At 40.6% G+C, this 23490-nt stretch overlaps 1 protein-coding gene across 6 annotated transcripts in view; it reads right to left on the bottom strand.

Annotated features, from left to right (window-relative positions):
* The window catches only part of alk (ALK receptor tyrosine kinase), a 204927-nt gene that overhangs the window by 13169 nt on the left and 168268 nt on the right, over window positions 1–23490 (bottom strand). For all 6 annotated transcript variants that reach the window (XM_071471040.1, XM_071471038.1, XM_071471041.1 and 3 more), the window contains 13 exons: window positions 20198–20363; window positions 18514–18661; window positions 14336–14446; window positions 13168–13309; window positions 11837–12004; window positions 11310–11408; window positions 8218–8373; window positions 7043–7156; window positions 5206–5392; window positions 3040–3130; window positions 2662–2726; window positions 2445–2574; window positions 1804–1901 (listed from right to left, as the gene is read on the bottom strand). In XM_071471040.1, coding sequence (XP_071327141.1) covers window positions 1804–1901; window positions 2445–2574; window positions 2662–2726; window positions 3040–3130; window positions 5206–5392; window positions 7043–7156; window positions 8218–8373; window positions 11310–11408; window positions 11837–12004; window positions 13168–13309; window positions 14336–14446; window positions 18514–18661; window positions 20198–20363 — 1675 coding nt within the window. The remainder of the gene's footprint in view (window positions 1–1803; window positions 1902–2444; window positions 2575–2661; window positions 2727–3039; window positions 3131–5205; window positions 5393–7042; window positions 7157–8217; window positions 8374–11309; window positions 11409–11836; window positions 12005–13167; window positions 13310–14335; window positions 14447–18513; window positions 18662–20197; window positions 20364–23490) is intronic.

Here is a 23490-nt window from a genome sequence, read left to right on the forward strand (position 1 = left end):
CTAGAGCATCCATTTGCTCTATATTTGAAATCTAAGAAGATCTGTTTTTTTACTTTGCAGAGGCAGTGAATGAGTGTTGGTAAAATGAGCAGTAATCAAACCAGCTGCAGAACTTCAATAAGAAGTGAACAATCAATCCATTTAGGAACATTTCAACTGTTTCAGTAAGACTGAATCATTTCTATCATAGTGCGACTAAAATCTGCATGTGGGAATACACACACACTGACACACATACACAAAACCACTTTCACAAGATCTTTTCTGATGAGGTGCTGAAGCTAAACCCAAGCAGTCCCTGTTTAATGGATTGGAAGAATTCATGCAAATGACTTGCTTTTGCTTGTAGGCAAGGCAGAGCCTTGAAATGCAGCAGTAGTTGTCATGGACTGCAAGCTGAGGGCTGAAGGGAAGGACACAGTGCTTTTGCACAAGCAGCAAAGTGATGTGAAAGCAGTTGTTTTTACAGTGTTAAGTGGCCTCGTACTGTAGACCTTATCTACGGTAAATTTTAACTGCAGCTTAAAGATCCATTTCACTGCAGCACTTAGAGAACAGTCTGTTATTAGTCTATCTATCTGTGGTTACATTAAACTAACAGGCTCTATTCAGTCTATGCTTCTTTTCAGTTGGTTATAATTTCCATTGTGAGCACCAAACCTGATGTAAAATAAAGTCACCAAAGAGGAACATGGATCCAGCGGCCAAAAACAAATAAATACCACCACAGAAACAAGCACAGAAACACACAAAGGCAGAGTAAGATGTCTTCAGACAGCAGTGACCCTGTGATTTAACCACAGCTCATCCTCCAAAGCAGTAATCCCTGAGAAAAGTCGCCGTTACTCCTCCACCATACCTCATTCACATGCCCTTTACTCAACCCTGTGTAAACACACTGCCATAAAAATTGAAATTAGCCTCAAGGACAGTGTTAGGGTGAATTTTAATATGGGTTTGAAGGCAGGAAGGAAGGAGGAGAAAGAGGAAGACAGAGGAGAAGGGAGCTCACAAGCTTCTAGAGAAGGGTCAGTCATTAGGTGGATTGATGGGGGTTTACTGTACCATGCTGGTGAATAAGGTTTAATAGGGATTGTTTGTCAGGAGCAGCACCTAGTAAGTCAAAGACAGACATGAAGGAAGCAGGGATGTGCTTTAATTGTTTTTATGTGATTGCAGGAACAAGTTTGACCTTTTCCAATTCTGGCATATGCCAACTTTCCTCATGTACATCCACGAAGGAGCTTTGAAAGACCGGTTCAAGAGAAAGCTTTTAAATTTCTTTAGTCACATCCTGAGGTTCACCAACTGCTGTGAATATGGATATAGTGTGGGCACTCTGTTGACTTGTGCCTTGCATACCGACCGTAAAAAGGCAAGCCGGCAACCCCATCTGGCTGCTCTGATGCTAGACTCATCATTTGTCCTTTCTGCTATCATCAGAAGGCAAAAGGCATGCAGAGTACATATGTTACGCTTGAACGGAAGTAGTCAGCTCATAATTCTGAGAAGAAGTCAGGAGGTGAGTGTGGGCAAATCTGTTCTGAGTTTGTATATTTTCTTTTGCATAGTTGCTTTCCTTATGTATGCATATCCATATGTGCTGGATATTGTTTATATCACATATATTATTATACTGCTGTAGTGTTTGTTTTTCCCTCTGTCTCTCTCATATGTTTAGGCAGGATGACAGTAGGGCCACAGAAAACAATACAGCCTTTCAGCCTTTCTGTATTTATGCATGCCAGCACTCTGTTGTTTTTGCATATGCATAAGCAAAGTACAGGTAATCTGGTCACATACCTGTGTATAAATTGGTTCTCCTCCAGATACTGGCAGCCCTTTGCGATGTCTCTGGCAATGTTGAGAAGGTCCACCATGGTCAGGCTGGATGGGTGCTCCTGATCAAAGAGATAAGAGACACAGAAACACTCAGGATTTTATATTAGCAGACAAGGTATAAGAATCCTTATAGAATCCTGAATAGAAAAGTCTGTAACGCCACAGATGGTGGTAGCATGACACATATTGCACCCTCCCCCAAACAGCCAATTGTCTGCCTTATAACAGCCAAACCAGGAAACATATGAAGCCAATCATGTTGTTGCACTGATGCAAGCACACAGTTGAGGTTCATGACAGTTAGCTTGGGAGTGAAAACTACCTTTCTAGTCTACTGTGCTGGTTGTCTAGAGGAAATGATTAACAAAACAAACATTACATCAACTTCACTCATTCAATCATCAGACATAAACTCTTGCATTTGTTCCAGTGCTCTGGTGAAATGAGCTGCTGGTGTCATGTCAGCACTCTGGATTGAGCTGTAAAATAAGTTGGTGTTGTAAAACTTGTCTTGCCTGGAATAACTGTCCAGGGGCATGGCCAAGATGGCTGCTGAAAAATATTTAATAACAACTTGAGTGCAATACAGCAGTAAGTCTCACCAGTCGGGGTCTGGTCTCCCTCAGGAAGGTCTTGAGGTCTCCTCCTGTCATCAGCTCCAGCAGGATGAACCTGGGCATGGCCTGCAGACTCACTCCTATACAACGCACAATATTCTGGTGGCTGAACTTACTGCAGGGACAGAAAGACAGCAGAGACATGATTATCAGAGAAGGCTTTGATGGTACTGTATGAGCGAATCGTCTGAGCGCCTCTTACCTGATGATTAGAGCCTCCATGAGAAAGTCCAGTTCATCTTGCTCTGAGCAAACCTCAGGAAGGGTCTATTGTAAAAAGAAACAGGTACATGGTTATTAGTTGTACATAGAGTTGTTATTTCACTTTGTATGTTGTGCTTAATGAAAAGAGGTATTGGTCCTAAAAAGGGTTTAACTTCCAAAGAGCTATGCAAAAATGTAACTGCCTACTTATGTTCAACTTCATAATCTCCTATCCTGGGAAAAAGCATTCTTAGTACAAAATTGGATGATGTGTAATTAGTTTAGAGGCCCTTCAGGATGTGATTTGATTCAATCAAAGTTTGACCTTTGAAAAACAGAAAAAAGTTATCGTTTCAGAGACTGAGTGAGACTTCACCTTAACTGCCACTTGCAGTGGACTTGGTTCACCTGGTATCCCCACAGCCAGCCCTTCATACACTTCACCAAAAGCACCGTGACCCAGACCCCTGTTGAAACACAAATACATCTATTATTTATAATTACATTTATATTTTAGGTATTTAGGTACAGTCACACAAACAAAAGCAATGTTTATGCTGAGATTTCTAGACTGAAGTCTCTGTTGAAGCAACTAGCAGCATGAGTGGTGCCAGTAGGATTACACCGGGGAACACAATTTTTGTTGAGTTAGGTCTGACAGCTGTTTTTAACAAATTTTTGGGTGCGGAATCCAAAACCGATCTCAGTTTTTCTCTATCACGTCAAGTTTTTGAACTAGAGGATCCCCGTTTTCTTAAAAAATATGAAAAATACTGTACTAAGATGGAATAGTTACAAGCTTTGAAAACTAAAAAAACAGCATAAAACGAAATAGAACTTACAACGGTATGCCCATGGTTACAAGGTTAAGAGAAAAGCCAGCACAGATCCTCTTAATTCCTACTATGCTGGCTTTCTGTTTGCAGATATTGATAGTACTGACCTATTGGGAGCTGCACACACCTCTCACCGCATCTCAATTGTGACTGCACAAACAAGTTGCCACGTAGCTGTTGATGAGTCCAATCGTAATCAGCTGGCAAGTCTTACTACAGCTAATCAGTGGAATTTTGCTTATCTGGAGGGTAAGCTGTGGAGAAAAAACTTGACGTGCTAGAAAAAAACTGACTGCAATTTTGGAATCAGCATGCCAATTTTAGTTTTAATCAGCATAAAAATCTAACTCAACAGAATTTTTTTTTCAAATTGTTCCCCAGTGTTATATTTCATAGTACGCACAAGAAACGCCTGTCGGCCTGTGGGCTTCCTTTAGGTTTCCCATATGCTCAAAAATGTCTGCTCATAGAGTGAGTGAGCAAGCAAGAGAGAGAGAGAGGGAGAGAGAGAGAGAGAGATTGTTTCATATTTTTAGTGCTAAAGTTATGATGCAACACCACCATGAAACTGTTAGCCTACCACATGCATTTCAAAGACCAAACGACAGGCCAGAAAAACAACCAGCTAAATAATAGGCTGCAATATACTGTTATATACTCTACTGAATCTCCCAGAGAAACGTGCAGTGAAAGTCGGCATCACGCAGATAACAGATTCCCTCATTTAGCTAAATAAACAAATAAAATCATCAAGCAATGTACGCACAGTGCGTACAGGATTACAGCCGCTGTTGCCACTGCTAAATATACCTGTCTCCAAAGAACATTGACAGTGATTTCTTTCTGACAGGAATGATTGTCACTATTCTGAATGAGCTGTTCACTGTGTGGCATCCTGTGACAGGTGAACTCTGACACCAGCTTTTTCATTTGATTCAGGACTTGTGTAGCTCTAGATGCAGGAAAATATTCATGGTTCCACAAGAAAAAGAACGTATTGTTGTTTCTTAAACAGCGATGATGTGATGATGATGAAGAAAACTCAGCTGACACAGTCTTGCTTGTATATAAAGAGGTATTTTATACAAGGTATTGTTTTCGTGAACCTGAGGTAAAACATACTTAAAAAAGGCTTCCTTACATAAGATGAGGGAGTCACCCATTTCCCAATGATGGCCTAGACCTTTTGACCTAGAAACCCCTAGACACGACCCCTAAATCTTTTTACCCTAGAACCTTCTATCTAAGGCCATTAAATCTTTTTGACCGGGAGACTCCTAGCTAAACATACCAAATCCATAAATTCACATAACATAACATACAGAACTTCAGATACTACAGTATCACAAAGACTAAGAGCCACAGTGATAAACTGGTGAACTATAAACACATGAAAGATGCATTAAAAATTGAAAGGAGCCCTGCAAAAATAATTTCTCAGCTGCTTGGATCACCGCAGTACACCCATTCACTCTGAGACTTTACACTTATTACATTAATATTTCAGGCTTTATTTCAGACTGCTACCTCTCTCATTATGCTGTATTCATGAATCAACCCTATTTGAATAATTTGTACTTGTAGATTCTTATAACAATTACAGAGAACTAGCACAGAGGACTTTGTCATTTGTCATGTTTCTTCAATTCATCACAAATGTATTCAACTCAACACAGCCGCAGTTTTTGCAATCTTGAATCTTTTACCTGGTGAGGGAGATGTTGCGTCGGGGCACTTCCTTCAAGTCGTTGACCGACGCTGTCTTGCCGGCGAAGCAGTAATTGGGGTTGTAGTCGGTCATGATGGTGGAGGCCCGCAGCTTACTGAGCTTGCAGTCTGGACTCTGCAGCTCCAGCTGAATAGACTGCAGCTCTGTGTGTTTACGTCTATACACTGGTGAGATGGAAATGAAAGAGAAGTTTCATTCCACGACTGCGATATCCACAATTTAAAAAACAAAGACAACCATGAACTCATCTTCTTGTAGAAAATAGTTGCTAACAGCCAAAGCATAGAAAGTCAAAAGCTTTTACAGTTATTATTTCTCTAAAGACCTTTTGCTTGTACAAAAAGTTTTTATGAAATTGAATTCCTTTGTAATTGTGAAATATTGATTGCTCTCTGTCTGATAACAGATCTGTCTTTCTAGAATATTCAGATGTATCATGGTTCAGAATTAAACCCTCAACATTTGAATTTGTCTTGTACAATCGCACGAACACAATCACATGTATAATGATAAGCAAACACAGTAACAAAGCACAAAACCAAGACCACTAACACTTTCCTCCTTCATATTCCAAACAAAAGCACTTCATGTACAATAACCTGCAGCATGAAAACAGACCTTTTTCTCTTTCCTTCTCTTGTGCACACACCCACACACAAACACATGCACACACACACACTTTGTACTGCGAATGCATTAGACAGCAGGAGAATTATTTGTGTGTATTTATGTGTGTATGCTGATGTGTGTAGGTGAGTTATTTATTTACCAAGTGCTGTCTAATGTACGAGTGCTGTCAGCCACCGGCTAAGCAGCCATCCATCATTAGCATGTTTCATTCATCACAGAGGTAGTCCCACAAATCCTCTGCTCTGCCTCACCTACCCACGTGTGTGTGAGAGTGTAGGCGGGAGTGGGAGTGGGTCGTGTGCGTCGGTCTGCAAGTGTGAGAGTGAATGTGGGCGTATGTGGAGGAGATGATAGCTCAATTACTGCATATGTCTGCACTAACAGCCTAAAAGCGGACGGATGTCTGCGCTGGCTACGAGGCTCACTTCACATTCTGATAACAACGTGCTAAGGGTCATCTGTGAGGGACCAGGCCACACACTGAAGAACTGTGTGTGTGTGTGTGTGTGTGTGTGTGAGGAGGAGAGAGAGAACATGTGTCTGCTGTGCAAAGAAAGAATCATGTGATGTGAACCTCTCAGACATTTAATAGCGCTGGCCAGCTCTTTATGGCCACTAACAAGTACTTGAATCTTCCCACTTTCCTTGTTCATTTAAGTCTTATCCTATTTCTTAAGACATTGTGATATATATATATATATATGTATATATATATATATATATATAACTCCAACCATGGAACAAAATGTAGTGTCCATCATATGTACACTAAGTTTCTGTTAACAATCCCATAATGCATTTATAGATGTGAAAATTACTGTTGTGTGACACTACACCTGTCAGGGATGATGATGACGATGACATGTCTAATCAGCAACACACGCTGCACTGCACACACTACAAACATCCTACCTTTTGTAGAACTGCAGTGTTTTCACTTGAAAGAAATATAACAATGACATGACAATGAATGGAGATGTGGGGTTTTGAAGGTCACTTGTGAAACAAAAATACATGACATTTTGTGCCACTGTTCTGCAGATCTAAATATCACAAAAACACAGTTCAAAATGTGAAAGTATTCACCTGCAGAAAAATATCTGCTGTGGTATTATTGCCATTATTAACAACCACATTGTGTCTTAGTGCCGAGGAGGTACTGAGTGATGTGTGACAACACGTACTTATCATGACTCCTGACACAGCCAGCAGCAGGGCAGCGATGAGGGCCGAGGTGCCAACAGAAAGACCCAGTGCCAGGTGGGAGAGAGACGGCTGGGGAGGCAGCAGGGACACCTCTGACAAGGGGAAACAACACCGTCGCACAGTTGTTATCTTCCCCAGAGGAGTATTAACATTCACTTCGCCACTCTGATCCCCAACTTAATTAATGATGTGAAAGCGATGACACAACAGAGCTTAGGAGCAGCGATGGTTAGTGCATGTCAATTCCTTTTCAGTGGCAAGGGGTGATCTCATTTCACTTGTCTAAGCTGAAGAACAAATCTGCACACGGAGAGAGACCATACTGAGATTGTGACCTTTTATGACCCAGCATCATAGAATTATCTGCTGCTTGTCATCACTGAGAGCAGATTTGTAAATCATAGGGTAAGGAGACACTATTGGTCGTTAAGATATTATTGAGATGGTAATAGCACTGTTATTTGCTTCAAATCATAAAATGACAGTCCGCCATATCAATTCATTTCGGATCTACATTCATATATTCATTATTCATCTGAAATTAAATATCATTATTAAAGAGGTTGTTATGGTTTAATGCTGGAAGAAGACACGACACTTGTGTGAAAGCTGATTTCCAGTCAAGGTACACACTGTTGATGTGCAGAGCGAACTGCATGAACTTTCAGCCCACTGTGAAATGGATTCTAAATGTATTGTACAATGTCACTACATGAGTATCCAGGTGAAAGCTTTTATCCTAAACCCTTGACATGATAAGATAAAGAGCTTTTATCTGACTGCTGCACAGAGATCAATTACAAATCACAGATCGGGACTCAAAACAACAGCTAATGGTGCTATAGGTGTATTCATTTTCATTAACAGGTTAGCTTATCCTAGGGATTGATATTAATTATTATGAATGATTAAAACACTCTAGAAAAACGTTTCCTCAGATAAAGATTCAGTACAGTACAGAGCCTCCCAGGCTTAATTACTTTTGTAGATTAATTCATTATCTATTCACAGAGTCATAGTCTATTACAGGTACAATTATATTCAGCTTAACTCATTCCTACATCTGAATTAATTTGTATATCTGTGTGGAACAGACAGAAATAGACTATGGTTCACCACTTACACTATACTTCTATAAAACAACATGTCAGACCTGTAGCGTTGATGCAGGACACTCCATCTGGTGCCAGGATGAGGTAATCATCACAGTAGCAGACGATGCTGTCCTTGATCGTGTGGCATTCACCGCTCTCACAGTGGCTGCAGTTCTGCACCGGACTAATGATCACCTCACCGTCCCCCTCCATAGCTTTAGGCGCGTGCGTGCGCACACACACACACACACACACACACACACACACACACACACACACACACACACACACACACGGAGCACAGCAGAGGTTTACTAAGGATTTGATTGGATGTCTCCAGGATGTCTCCTGCTAAAAGGAGCAAAAAGTTCAATGCTAAATTTTATTTGCGAGAAGTGATTCCTGATTAAAGAATGCATAAGGATCATGTATACAAAGTTACACAATATACTATACTGACAATACTTAATAACAATAATAATCTCTCTTATCAGGCTTATTCAAGACAATATTTATCTTCAATAAATGCTATTAAATTGAGTTTTGAAGCCAACTGGGTAGGTGTGTATAGAACTATTTATAGAAATGCAGTGATTGACTGCTCTTCACTTTCTGTTCAATCACATGAAAGCTTGAGTGTCACTCAAACTATTCAGGTATGTGGTGCTGCTGTGGTCTGAGAGTCTGTGTTCAACGCCGCATAACATTTCTGTTCATGGTCAACAGGTTTATCGCTGCAGCGTAACTGTTCCCAGCACACTTGTCTTCAGCTGTTTCATCACCAGCATGATTCAATTTCATAAACACTCTTACCCAGCAAATACAAACTGTATGAAATGAAATAAGCCAGGGCCAGTCATCATAGGAGCGTCATACGAGCTTGCACATTTTCTTTCCAGGCAAAGTTTACTGTAAACCAGTGACTATCTGCTGTGTTCTTCAGCTGGAACAAAATCTGCAGACTCTCTGTTCTCCATGGCACAACTGCTCATACTGCCATAAATTGATAATAGATTTTAACAACATACTTTATTTTAATTTAAACGATTTAAAATAAATCAATTCCCTTAATTGGCAAGTGGGGACAAATCAGTCTAACATTAATAAGTTATAGGCCGTTTGTGAAAGTTCATACTGTTTAGTAAGCAAAGCAAATGCTCTCATCTGCAGAATAGATTTTCTCCCATCATTCTCTTATCAGCTCTATAGGTACAAATACATAAATCTAACTAAGAAACATTTGAAAGGTTTTGAGGGAAGACTACAAATGTCTCCAGAACAGATGGTGACTCCATACTAATGTGTCGGTGGTACTCTGTATTCTGTATCTCTACATGCAGTCATGTTACTTTTCTACTGGGGTGAAGAAGGTGACGGTGGCTTCTCTAATGGATTTTTACACATATCTCTGGGACATTCTGTCTGCACTCCTTGCTTTTGTTTAATCATATAATTGTATTTGCCAACTATCAAAGCAAAACAAGCACAGACTGTACAGATGAGTCAGTGAGTGGATAATTTGCTTAGATCCTTGCCATGCACATGTAAAACTGCATTTTCTCTTTCACACAGGTGGATCAGGAGAGATTCATTGAAGCTCTGCTGGCCTCTAATAACATGCATGTTTTCTCCAGTGCATACCAGCATATAGTGACGGAAATGTGATTGAATGACTGTGCAGCCCTATCTGTATTATTTGACTGGTTTTGAAGCAGCCTGTATCTGGTGGATTAGGGCACTGTATTGCCTCTGTCAACATTAATGAAATGATTTTTTATCCTTTTTTAGGTCTTTCAGTGAACACAGCAGGGTTGTCCGGCATTTCCTGCTGTTTTTATTTGAGTTCGACAACCTGCCTGTGCAGTTCAAGCTGAGACGGAAATTACTGGTGTATCCATTTGTGATTATAACTTCAAACCACAAATGCCCTTAAACCTGACCTTTACAATGATGATATTCTTTAAAGTTATCAAATCACAGATATTAAATCATGCCCCTTCTCTTTCACTCGGATTTTACAGTTTCCTCTGCAGGAAAAAACCTTTAACCATAAAACATTAAAGAGATGTACAGGTAGCTGTAGACTGTAGATGATGTAGATATATGTCTATCTTTATTATGTGTGGAGACTATAGATATTTGGAATTGTTGCTGGACAGAGAACATCAGTATGCCCTGATCAGGCCTATGGTTGTATCACCCCCTTAGGAGTGAAATTCACAGTTTTTATCTTATGTTTTGAATTGTATTTACTTTTATTCTTTGTTTTTACTGTGAACTACTTTGTAACTTCAATTTGAAAGGTGCTATATACACACTTAATGAAAAGGAATTAGGATAATGTGTAATTTAATGTACAAAATATTTTATGCAGTTTGAAAAACCAAATTTCTCCTCTTTACAGCTGAAATTCAGCTGAAATCTTTCTCCCCACAAGGAAATCAAATAAAGTTGATGAGAAATTAAAAAATATGGCTGACAGCATCAGCCGTGTTAAAGCTCAGTGGGAGAGAGATATACTTTACTTTAGTTTACCCAGTGGAAGACAATTTTAAAAAACACTTTAGTGTCTATTTGCCATTTTCCTTTTTTTTCTGTTTCTCTACAGACTTTTCAGTGAAGAGTGAATCTTAGATGATGTATGACTGGTCAATAAAGTTACAACTACAGCTGAAATTTTAGACTGTGTTTTTAGTATCAGTCAAGTACTGGGTCAACATGAGATGAATTTACTGATCGGTTCCTTCGCTCATCTGGAGGCCTGTTAATCAATAAAAAAATCTGTTCTATAGTCTTTGGCTAGAATGAAAACCTCCAGTCTCTGGTCCTCTATTTATCCTCTGGACCCTCTATGGAACAACTGTCTATAAATATTGTACATTTTTACAGAATCCTTTTTTGAGTGAAGCAGCTTCGTGCTGTACAAATCTGTATTAGTTATTTGGCTTACATGGCACCACAAAAAAATAATTTTAAATGCCAATTGGAAAAACAGTTTTTCTCTTCATTCTGCAAAGTACAAACATTAACTCTCACCTAAAAACATTACAAAGGTATCACACACTGAATACAAAAATGTTGACTGCAGGTGTTCGACTGCTGAAAGGTTTGTCTGTATTTTTCAAACACAACCATGATCCCTTCACATTACCTTTCAGAGGATAGAGGAAGGGCTCTCCCTCTGGACCGAGGAAAGACGTGCCATCGTCACCATCGTGTTTGGGGTTGTTATCTATGGAGGTGTTACCACCTAGAAGCGAAGAGAACAACCCCAAAACAATTAACAGTAACAAAACCTCAGTGTCACACTTTAACCAATTAACTCATGGTATATTCAATTCATACCCCCCACCACCACCAACCAGTGCTGTAATGACCCAGTTTTTTACTGAGGATCACAAAAGTTTATCTTGTACAACAACCACAGAGCTGAACGGTGGATACTGAGTACAACATGATACACGGTGTCATATTCTAATATTGTGTTTTAGGGCTAAACACAGTGACTTACAGTTGATTGTTCATTTAGAGGGAGACGATCTGCATAAACTCTGTCACCCTGTCACATTCAGTGTAAAGCACTTGTGGCTGTTAGATGTATATCTGGGTCATACAGCCCAAGGTAATTTATTTTTTAAACTTTTTTCTCTAAAAAACTTGGAAATCTCTTGGACTAACCTCTGTAGCCTCCGCCGCCCCCTCCAGACGTACAGCCACCCCCGCCGCCCCCAAAACCGCCACGGGTCTGCCAGAACTTTTGACAGGCCTGCCCTCCTTGGCTCCCCAGCACCAGTGGTCTGCCACCCTGACTGACAGGAGCAGTATCATTCCAACCTCCGCCTCCACCTGTCACCAAACACACATTTGAGATGATGAGAAGTAATGTGTTGTGTTGTGAATCACAATGTGTGTGACAGAGGGAAAGGAAGAGTGGGTCAAAGTACGGGAAGAAATGCTTAACTGTTGAAATACATGTGGCATGTCTATGGGCGTACACACACACACACACACACACACACACTCTCACTCACACACACACACCAAGTATCAAGCATATTTACAGAAACATGCACAACAATCCCCTATTAGTGATAACAAGGGTTAAAGCAGAGACCACGAAAACATAAAAATCCCCTCAAAGAGACCTGGTAACACGAGATTAAAGTTATAGCTAATAAAGTTGAAACTAATCCCTCCCATATTCCCCAACATTAGCCAATTTAATTTGACCCTTTTGTTTTCCTCCTCCTCTTCTGAAGCCTGAGAGATACAAAGAAATGAAAAACAAAAAAAAACCCCCAAAAAACACATGCTGAATATTTCATTCATGAGTTTCCTCAAAAGTAAACGTTGTGAAGATGTGAAAAATCAATATCTTGTGTTTTCTGGGCTGCTCGTCAACTCTAAGCACATTAATAATGGAACCTACACTGTGCATGGATGTAACACTACACTGTTAGTTCTGTCCAGCAAAGTCCCTGATATGAATTATCATGAGTAGGACGACACTGTTTCGTTTTGGCCAAAACACAAACTCATACACACACAGATGGAATATCTATGAAACATATACAGGGAGTATACAGGAGTAAAACCCTTCAGGATGAATGGATGTGTTTACAAGTACAGGTACACATATGTATAACCACTTCCCCTCCAGGCTATCTGTAAACCCAGCTTATTATAGCTGTTGCATGCAGAGGGGAACAGTATACACATGGCATTTCTCATCCTAAAGTTTGGAAAGATAAGCCATATACATTACTGCACTGTAATGGGGAACAGTCATCTACTGTCATCCATCATGGTCTCAATGTCTCATATACATTCAGTACATTGTAAGAGTGTATAAGACACATTGTATTCTCCCTGCACATATCTCTCTGACTAATACATAACTGTAGCATAGAGGTATATTGTATTTCCATATACATGCACATAGCCACCACACATCAGCTGCACACACATACAAATGGTGCCAACACACATCAAAGCTGTGCACAGTGTACCTGCTGCATTTGACTTCCCATTGCGTCCTGGTTGGCTCAGGTCATAGTCCATCTGCTCCAGCTGGGTTTCTGATTGGCTGCTGTAGCCCCGGCCTCCTCCCCCAGCAGCAATGATGAGGGGCATGTACACTCCTTTCTCCACCTGGGTCATTTTTACATTTATATTTACATAGAGGCTTTTGCTCTTCAAAGGAAAAATGACATTTCTTATTTGCTTTCTAGCCCAGAGTTATAAGATACGACTGTCCTGTCTTTACACTAAATATGAACCAGCAGCTAGTTAGCTTAGCTTAGCACGAAGGCTGTAGACAGGGGGAAACAGCTTTTCTGACTTTGTCCAAAGGAAAAAAGAAATTCCACCTACTACCATACAAGTTGCTGGGGAACCAGTTGTCAGGGAACCAGTTGTCAGGCAACCAACAAAGATTCTAGAAACCCAATAACTAGTCTGACACATAACCCCCCTGAAATATTAAACTTCATAATGAAACATAACATGTTAATGACCTCTTTTAAGACTCCTCTTAAAACATACCTTTATTAGAGAGCTTTATCTGGTGTTACTTTCCCTTGAATGGTTTTATTTCTCTTAAAATTCATTTGTAATGCTTTTTATACACCTGATTGTTTTAATTGATTTATCTGTTTTTCTTCTCTTTAATCTATTGATTTGATTTGATTTTTTGCTGTCTTTGTCAAGCACTGTAGCTTTTGAAATGTGCTCTATGAATAATAATAATAATAATAATTATTATTATTATTATAATTATAATGAGTGAGCTTTGGCTCTGGTAGGCAAACTTTTACCCTCAGACAGAGCCAGGCTAATGGTTTCCCTCTGATGTCCCTCTGTCTTAATGTTAAGCTATGCTAACTAGCTGCTGGTTGTAGCATGACTCTTGGCAAGAAAACAAATAAGCATATTGCCAAAAACATCAAACTAATTCTTAAAAGAAATACTTTGGGTCAGTGAGCTGACAACATGTCAACATGCCCAAACATGCCCTGCATTGCAATATGTTCTCTACTTGTAGAGAAAGAAAATAACTTGGTTGATTTTATACATCTGACTGGAATATCATACAAATCTCTATAACTCATGTGACGTTCTTTATATCATGTATGGAAACATCTCCCTGACTGTATCATTCCCTCAGCAACTTCTTACCTTGAATACATATGTAGCTCCGCCTCCTCCTCCTCCGCCCCCTTTCACTTGAGTTTTGTTCACCATCGGGCTACTCTGTTCCAGGCAGATCTTATTCAGTATGCCGTTGGACTGCAGGGAGGCAGAGAGATGTCAGTTCACCATAGAATTGCTTTCATGGATGTCAGCCAGTCCCAGCTGCTGTGAGTCTGAGGTTTTAACATTACAATGGTGAGGAAATACCAAGAAGAAACATCCATATGCAAACAGGAATTGAAATGCAAAGTCCACTGTTCCCTTTATGAGGCAATTCCAGTGTGGCTTGAATTTCTTCAGTGTTTTACATGACTGTAAATCTGTGACACTGTGACTGAGCAGCCTCCTGTTCACTAGGGTTGGATAATGTTACTGACTGAATATGACATCGGAGGAGCTGATTTCTGTATATAATGTATATTTAATTATGTTGCACATGTGTGATTTGTGAGTTAATATTTTTTTATATGTTTTTTTTCAAATGAATTCACTGTTGCTCTTGAGATAGCAGGCCTGCATAAACGGGTGTCACAGGTTCGTCAACTCCCGAAAATGTTGTGTCCTTTATTGAACCAATATGAGACGAAATTTGTCCCATATCCTGTGCTGTGAATAATGTAATGTCAACCAAAACCAAAACCAAACCAAACTACTACAGCTTACAAGTGGACCGGAGAAGTTTATCAGTGAGCAGTAGACTGACAAGCTCTGTGTGCTGTACCTGTGTTCACATTGCAGTGTGCAGGTCTTTATTGAACTGCAGTGGTCTGGGTTCAAGTGCGACCGTACGCCCTTTGCTGCATGTCATCTGCTTTCCTCTCTAATACTAATTCTATATCAGTAGTGCGCTGCATTTTTGTTACCCTTGATATTTTTGGGTTGTAAGCACAGGATTGAGTGTGTATCAGCATTTTGAAATCTCCAAAAATGTTTGCAAAAGTCGGAATGAAGCAGGCAACAGATTCCATCATTTAGCCAAATAAACCTAAATAAAATCATAAAAACAATGTATGCACAGTGCATGCAGGACTATGGCTGCCGGCGCCACTGATGGTTATCTTTGTCTTCAATAAGTTTACAACTATGCAACAGTGAAAACTAGTGAAAAAACTGCCCTAAAATGATTCTATTGGCATTATGCTTTCAGTTGATTTATCTTGTTATCCAGTACACACTGTCAGTCAGCTGTTCCACTCTGTTTCCCAGAAATACATCCTCTTTACTAAAATGGAACTGAACATTTTGTTGGCAAATGTGTTGAGAGGCAGGGACTTTGCCATGGCTGAGGTTTTGTGAATTGATGTCCTGCCTTGTGTGTGTGCTCTCCTGCTGAACTGCCTGGAGCCGGTCCTGCTCTGAAAGTGAGAGGGCATAAACTTTCTCTCCTCACTCTGTCTGAACCTCACATACGCTCAGTCACTGATCGCTCCCTCTGACTCTGACATCTGTCTGAACCCAACATCTTAGGGGCTGGTAGGGAGGAAGGGGCGGGACTTTAGTGACTGTGACTGACAAGTAGAGGGGGGAAAAGGCAGTGCATTCAAATATAATGAGAGTCTTCCTCACTCTCTCTCCCTCTCAGCCTGCTCTGTCACAGCAGCTTATCACTTTAAAGTTGAGTTTGTATCTGAGAGAGAAAGACAACGACAGAGAAGAGGTGTGTGTGTGTGTGTGTGTGTGTGTGTGTGTGTGTGTGTGTGTGTGTGTGTGTGTGTGCGTGTGCTAGGTATGTGTGTACACAGTAGAAAGAGATACGCACGTAAAGAGGGAGTATTTGTCAGGACAAGGGGGGTATCATTTCCCTCACCAGGGGGAAGTCAGGTGTGAGAAAATACTGTTCTACAGCACAAATCACTTTGAGAGTGACCCTTTGGAGAGAGTTCCTGCCTCTCCCTGTCAGAACTGGGGGAAATAAGAGGAACCTTAAACAACTTCCCCAGCCCAGTCCCTGTCTGCTGCACGGAGTACCTCAAGACACGCTGCGTTAAAACCTAATCACTAGATGACAGTGGTGAGGACCCCAGCCGGCAAATTCTGCCCCTTGAAAACAAAGCAACAAAACACAACAGGCACTTGAGCTGCCTGACATCCTGCTATAACTACAAAACAAGACAGACAATGACGAAAAGGGCTGCTACATCCCCATCATCTCATAACTCACGCCCAAAAACTATCAATCTAAACATTTACATTTCATGTGAAGGCTTTTCTTTGAAGGTTTTCATTTTCAATGTGATTTTTTTTTCTGACATTTTTACTTTCTATGCTGTCACTGTTCCTTGTCCTAAGCTCTGTCTGATGCACTTGACTTTTTTATAGTTCCCCTCCAGACACATTATAAAATATGTAAAATTGCTCTGCTATGATTTATATTTTGTTTAACATGGTTTAGCTTGAAACACATTTACGCTCACTTTCTCCGTGAGAAATTCTGGATCAGGCCTCATGGCCCGCCCACCACCGCTGCTTTCACTAGGTTGACTGGTGAAAGAGCAGTGTGTGTAAGTGATGTGCAGATCTGCTCTGATGTAATATGAATCTGTATGTATACACAAATAATTCATCTGGCACCCACCCAAACTGATTATTTTACATCTTTTAGAGACCCGCCCCAATCACACATTACCATTATTTCTCTGTAGGATATTACATGTGATAATATGGTAACATATTACAGGTTTAAAATAAACAAACAAACATTATTTAAAGTAAAAGTCATTTTTTGGTGAAATTGAAATGGCAACAGGTATTTCCACAATAGTCTGACATTTTTAATCCATTCAAACAAAAATTCTACATGTCGCTGCTACTTCCCAAACACAGACTCCAATAAACAGTAAATTATAAGAAGTTCAGCAGTGTAAACACAGAGTCTCATTTGTGCCTGAGTGACACTGAGCCACATGTTTGAGCCTCAGTCGCAGGTGAGAAGTCTGTTGTGACCAAAATTGGCGACTAGCTGAAGTATCAGAATGGTTAGCACAGTTAGCATCTTTTATTTGGTTATATTATTTGTTAGCTTGTAACTGGCAGTGGCTGACACAGTGTTAGGGGTTGTGCTAGTGCAAACTCTTGCTCTCTGTACCGACAAGATTAGAATGTGGAAGAAGAGTTTTGTGTTGACACACTGTAGCTGTCTTTGCTTAAAACATGGCCTCCATCCCTTAAGGCAAGAGGTCGAGCATGGAAACGTTGTGTTACTTTAAACATGAATGTAACTATAGAAACAGAGATGGATTCCTCTGATGATGCCTAAACAACCTACAAATGAACCATGTGTCAACTCTACAGAAAGTTATGTATTTTCCTGTACATGTTTTATCAAACATTTCTGATTCTGTTGGTAATTTCCTCAGTGATTGTTGTTTGATAAAGGCCAAACTTCAGCTACTACATTTCCCCCAGTTTCAGTGGAGGGACAAGCCTAAATTTTTGAATGTCGAAATAGTGGATGATGAATGGTTTCACTGGCAACTAGAGGGATTGTGAGGGTTTTAGTCTCAGTGTTGTGAACTGTGAGAGGAAGCATGCTGCGCTGCTGCCAGTGAAGAAACTCCAGAGCATAATGGATGACAGCCACCCCTGGCAAAAGAACATAAGTAAGCTTAAGAGAGACAACGGGGAGATCACTGCAAGCACTGATCGCAGATTTAAACAGCCATTGTTGGCCATAAAATGTTACCACTTAAAGCATGGGTAGTGTGTGAGGTCCAGGGACCCCTCAGGGTCCATGAGGAAGACTGCCAGGGTCCCTGAAATTTATCTTGTTTGTAGAATGTTAAAGACTGTTGATTTTCACTGTAAATTTCTCTTCTACTACTTTCTAGATATACAATGTGGACAAGGACATAATTCACTTGAATTTACTCTAATTTTCCTACACAGGTTTTGTTTGAAAAAACAAACACATGGGGGATAATGAAGTTATACCCTTTTGCGAGTCCAATGATTGGACTATTTCTATGCATATGACTTTCAGAAATGTGACCCATTGCTGCATTTGCAGCTATTTTACAGTAGACCCACAAATTAAATGTGTTATAATTATTATTTTTTAAAAGTTTGTTGTATCTTGCTTTATGCAAGGTTCTTTATGCTACTGAGCATCTATTTACTGCATGACAGCTGAGTCACCGCATCATGATGAATTAAAAAACACTCACATGGGGGCATGCGTCTTCTCCTTGTTGTCCCACCAGGATGTAGAGCAGCTCGCCCCTCCTCAGCAGGAAGTCCCCAGTGATGTAGACACCATGTGACCCGCTCATGGCCAATACACTACGACCGCCAGCTGCACCGTAAGCCGTGATCCTGGTTTTAACACATGAAAACAAACAACTCACAAATTAAAAAAAACTCATTACTGAGATAATTATTGTAATGATACAGGAAATTAAGTCTGGTTGATTCCAATTGGTTTTAAAAGGATTTAATGGGTCTAAACTCTTTCATCCAATAATGATGTTGCATTTACTGTATATTCTTAGTTGCACTATATGTGTTTGTGGGGAAATAACAGTCATGTATTCCCCCTGTGATTTCATGAATGTGCAGCATTAAATAACTGCCAAACCTAATTTGGAAACACTGAAACACACTTCAACCATGCTTTTTTTTTTAATCAAAATATTTGATCTATCATGTCACACTATAAAAACATACGTAAACAAAACCAGACTGCATAGACTACAACGCATGGGCACACAAACACACCTACAAATACACACCTTTGTAGCCGAAGACACTAATTTCAAATGCTCCAGTTTTCTTGCCAAGAAAAAAACAACAGCTTGATTGGTTTTTGGGAGCCCTTCTATATTTCTCTTCCCTTGTGGTTGAGCTTGGTGGGGAGAGAGAGAGAACATTGCCCGGTGCTCAGTAGCTACCTCAGCTGTTTGCCTAATGAATTTTGGGAGATGCAGAGCGCATATGCATCTCTGTGGCCGTCTGTCAGCTTCATTTACAGGCTCTGCCAGCTAAACCAGGCTGAATCAAGACCACATTTGTGGAGTTTGTGTGGAGACAGAAGGTGTTTTTCTAAAACTCTGGGACATGTGTTATGACACTGAGGTTCACATTGTTGTTCACTAGGTATTTTAAGACTTGAGGCTTTTGGCTGAGTTCAGTTGTGTGTGTGTGTGTGTGTTAGTGTGTATGACTGCGTGCCTGTTTGTTTCTGTGTTGATGTGGGAGGCTAGCAGCTTTCAGGGGCATCTCTGTTTGAAGGGTCCAAGTCAAATCCAAGTTAAACGCCTCATGTTGTCATGAATGCCCACAGGAGGAATATTGATCCTGCACGGGGTAGTGGATATTACAGGATTAATCCTGAAGCAGTACACAGTTTGAGGTCAAGGTGCTGTGGCTGATTATTAAGGTATTTTGACGCCTTACAGGCCACCAACTTGGATACGGAGGTGGGTAGTTTTTGGATTTGGGAGTCAGGTGTTGAGTGAATCATATGATATTTAGCTGCCATTACTCCAGCCTCTGCAACCTTCTGCAAGAATATGATAGTAATATTTCTCTGTTTGCTTGTGGAAGATGATGCGCTGCTGATGCACAGAGGAGTGGAGGTGGGTGTGAGGAAGAGTCTGTGTTGCTGCAAAAAATGTCAGCTGCACAGAGCGCTGATGCCTAAAAATGAGAGATGTGTACTGAACACTGTATGTGTTGAGTGCTCATGAGCCCAAGTATATGTAACCAGTTATAGGCCTGGCAACACAATGATCTCCTTCATAAAGAGATAAAATTGTTACAGAGTGGGTGTTAAGTAAAGATTTGCTGCACAAATAATGGTTAGGTCTGATGTTTGTGTGCTCAGGGGCTCCACTCTGGCGTCAGTCCTACCTGTAGGTGCCAGTTTCCGGGACCCGCCACAGTTGAATGCCTTTGAAGGGCCTTTGGGTGCCAACTGTCACGTTGACATTGCTGTTCCTGTAGGAGTTGAGACACTGAGTGGGAGTCGGACCTTCAGGGCCCACAGCCCCACAGGTATGAAAAATCCATTTTTTGGCTGCACATGAAGAAAAAAAGAAAAAATAACATTTAGCACTTCATAGAGCACACACAGCTGCAGAGGAACACACTCTGCATGCAGACACACATGCATTTGAAGCAAACTTAAAGATGACAGAGAGGCTGAAATTCAGTGCGCACCACAGAGTCATTACAGTTCTATTTGTCTCACATTCATTCCACTTCACATTCCCCACTGCTCCACTTTCCGTCAATAAAACCCAAATATAGAGCTATGAAGCAAATTATTACATATTCGAAGAGAAAGCTTCAAACTGCAAGCTACTCATATGAGATGCTACTATCATCACATTCACAACTGCAGCAGGGTAGTGACAGGATCACAGGTGACAAACATTTCTCCTCATTTTCTGTGTAATCCCATGTGTAGGCGCTAATTGGAGTTCTTTTCACTGTAGTTAGCACGAGATTAGTCCTGTCAGATGGATGTGGAAGGACTTAACACCACAGTACTAAATCCTGATTTAAAGCTTGTGGAGACAGAACAGCGAGGACGACACCAGGGAGTAAAGCACCTCTTTCCCTTTAACTTCTTTTTCCCCTCAGCCTGCATGTGAACTCTCTAAGACTACTTATCATTCATTTCAGAGCAGGGCTGATTTTTGCAAATCTGACACCAGCTTAGGTCAAGGCGTTCCTGCAACAGAGCAACTCACATGGTGATTTTTGTGACTTCATTGCGACTGTAATACTGGCTGTGATTAGATAGGCAGAGGCATTGTTTTTTTTCTTACTTTTCGCTCTTAAGACAGGAGATAGCTTGGGAGAAGTCACAGGAATGCAACCTAAGCTAATGTTGCTCTCACCACAACACCTTTGAAGTTGCCTGCTGTGTAGTGCCTATTAGAGCTGAAGCCTATGAGTAGAGATCCCAGTATTTACCAGGATCTCTCGCCAAAATCTACTCTCTGACTAGGGAAAACAACGGCAGGATGCTGGTATTTTTAGCATATGTGTATCTGTGTGTTTACCTAGAAACAACAAAAGAAGAATATGCACAATTTTCTTACTAATTAGCTCCAGTGGAATTATGGCGAGCGATTGTGCTCTCACAGGAAAGGGTAAAATGTTTCTGGGATGTTTTAGAGCCACAAGAAATGTTCATCCTGAGTGCGTTTTTCTGTCACTGCCAGTTTCAATGATGACTAGTATTGCTGCTGAAATCTGGATGGACTACATGTCGAGCATCGTATTTGTCAGTCTGATCCTTGTGATTGCTTTGGTCCAAGGGCACCCCGTAAGTGATCCACCATCAGCATTTCACACTGAGCTCCACTCTGTCTCCCCACAAGCATTTCTTCTAAGTTTGGTAAAGTGTTGCCAGCAGAGACAATTTCAAGCAGGCTGATACTTTGAAAAACACTCTGAAATACCTCTATAGAGAACGATTTGCAGTTTAGCCTGGTCTTAGCAAATGCACTCCTACTGTAAAAAACAATTGTGGGGTGACTGGAGCTCAGTCTGGCTGCCATCCAGCAGCAGTAAATTGATCCCCCGAGTCAGTATTTTCAACACCCAGCTAGGTAAAAAGAGTTCAGACAGCTGGGAATAAATCCATCGCTGGAGGAGAAAAGCCTCCAAAGCCAAATAGTGCTTTAAATGCAAATCTTACCATATTTAATGGGTTACTCTAAGATGCAATCAGTTAAGGTTGCGCATGCTAAAGAGGAATATGTGAAGGTAAGATATAGAGTCTGAATGTGTATTTCAATTTAGTTTTTCTTATTTGGAAAAGTGAACTCTTGGTTATTTGATATGAATGAGATCTTTGTTATGTAGAGTGAGCTTGACTTTTTGACATTAGCGTAGCTGGTGTTGAAAATAGCAAAGACTTATGTTCGATTTCTCCCTCCTGTCTCCGTAGGGTGCGGTTGGTTTCACACTTCAACCCAGCTGATTGATCTTGCTGGGCCATCAATATAAGTCCTTACACACACACACACAAAACCACACCCCACCCAAATGGCATAATGAGCACTAAGTGATAGGCACTTGGCAGAAAAAAGAAAAACAGGATGTGATCTTGCAGTTGATAGTCTTCTCTAATAAGTGGTGTGCACACTTGTCAGCTCTTCTGACCTGTAACACACATACACACACACTCATATACACATACTGATATGCACATACACACACAAACACACCTGGGGAGACTCCTTTTCTGTGAACTTTTGCCAGAGGTGATAAGCCACCACACTGTCCTCTATTAAAGAAAGAGCCAGTGCTGTACAATGTCATCAGTGAGGAATTAAAACAGATGAGTCGAATAAGAGGGAGACAGACACACAGAGGCAAAGGGAGAGGGTGAAAAATGTCTCTGATATGATTGCAATACTGACAGTAATGTTCCAGCAGTCTTTATCTCCTCTGAACATTATTAAACAAGACAACAGTAAACATGTCATTCTCTATGAATGGCAAAGGCAGTGCTTAGGCCAATCTGTAACGAGTAAACAAGCACCGAATTATGCCTACAGTACGAGTCATTTTAAATTGCCAGAATGAACCAATGAGATTCTTTCAGAAAATGATAAACAATGTCCAAGCCCAGAGACAGATGGACCGTCAAATGGACATTTTGACAGCACCTTCATCACTCAGTGCAAGAAGGCTTGCTCAGCCAAACTGCTGTGTGAGGCTTAAATTCTCAAATTCTAATGTTTATAGACGTTAGCCATGATCAGTTTCCACATCCGTTTTTCCTGGGGGGGGGGGTGAGGGAATATGGCTTCAGCAAAACAATGGCTGCTACAAAAAAGGACTTCATTTACATATGCCAGAAAACAACACGACTCCTACGTCTCAGAACCGCTCATGTTTCACACATCACCTTTGTTATCTTTAATTTAAAGACTATGATTGAGCCTCAGTTAACAACTATTCACAGTGGTAACAGACAAAAAAACGGACAAATACTGTGGCTCAACATCTTGTGCTTCTAGTGTTATCTGCACCACTGCTTCACTCAAATGTAAATGAGTGTAATAAAAGCACAATAAATGCATTTGATAACTTGTTTTTCCATGTTAGTATATGTCTTCTGGATCTTATTAGACCTCTACAAAATTTAACTTTAGCTTTATAAGACAACTACAGGCACCCCA

The sequence above is a fragment of the Trachinotus anak genome, unplaced genomic scaffold (assembly GCF_046630095.1).
Source record: "Trachinotus anak isolate AG129_WGS33_773 ecotype Australia unplaced genomic scaffold, CSIRO_AGI_Tana_v1 ptg000033l, whole genome shotgun sequence".
In the NCBI taxonomy this organism is placed as follows: domain Eukaryota; kingdom Metazoa; phylum Chordata; class Actinopteri; order Carangiformes; family Carangidae; genus Trachinotus; species Trachinotus anak.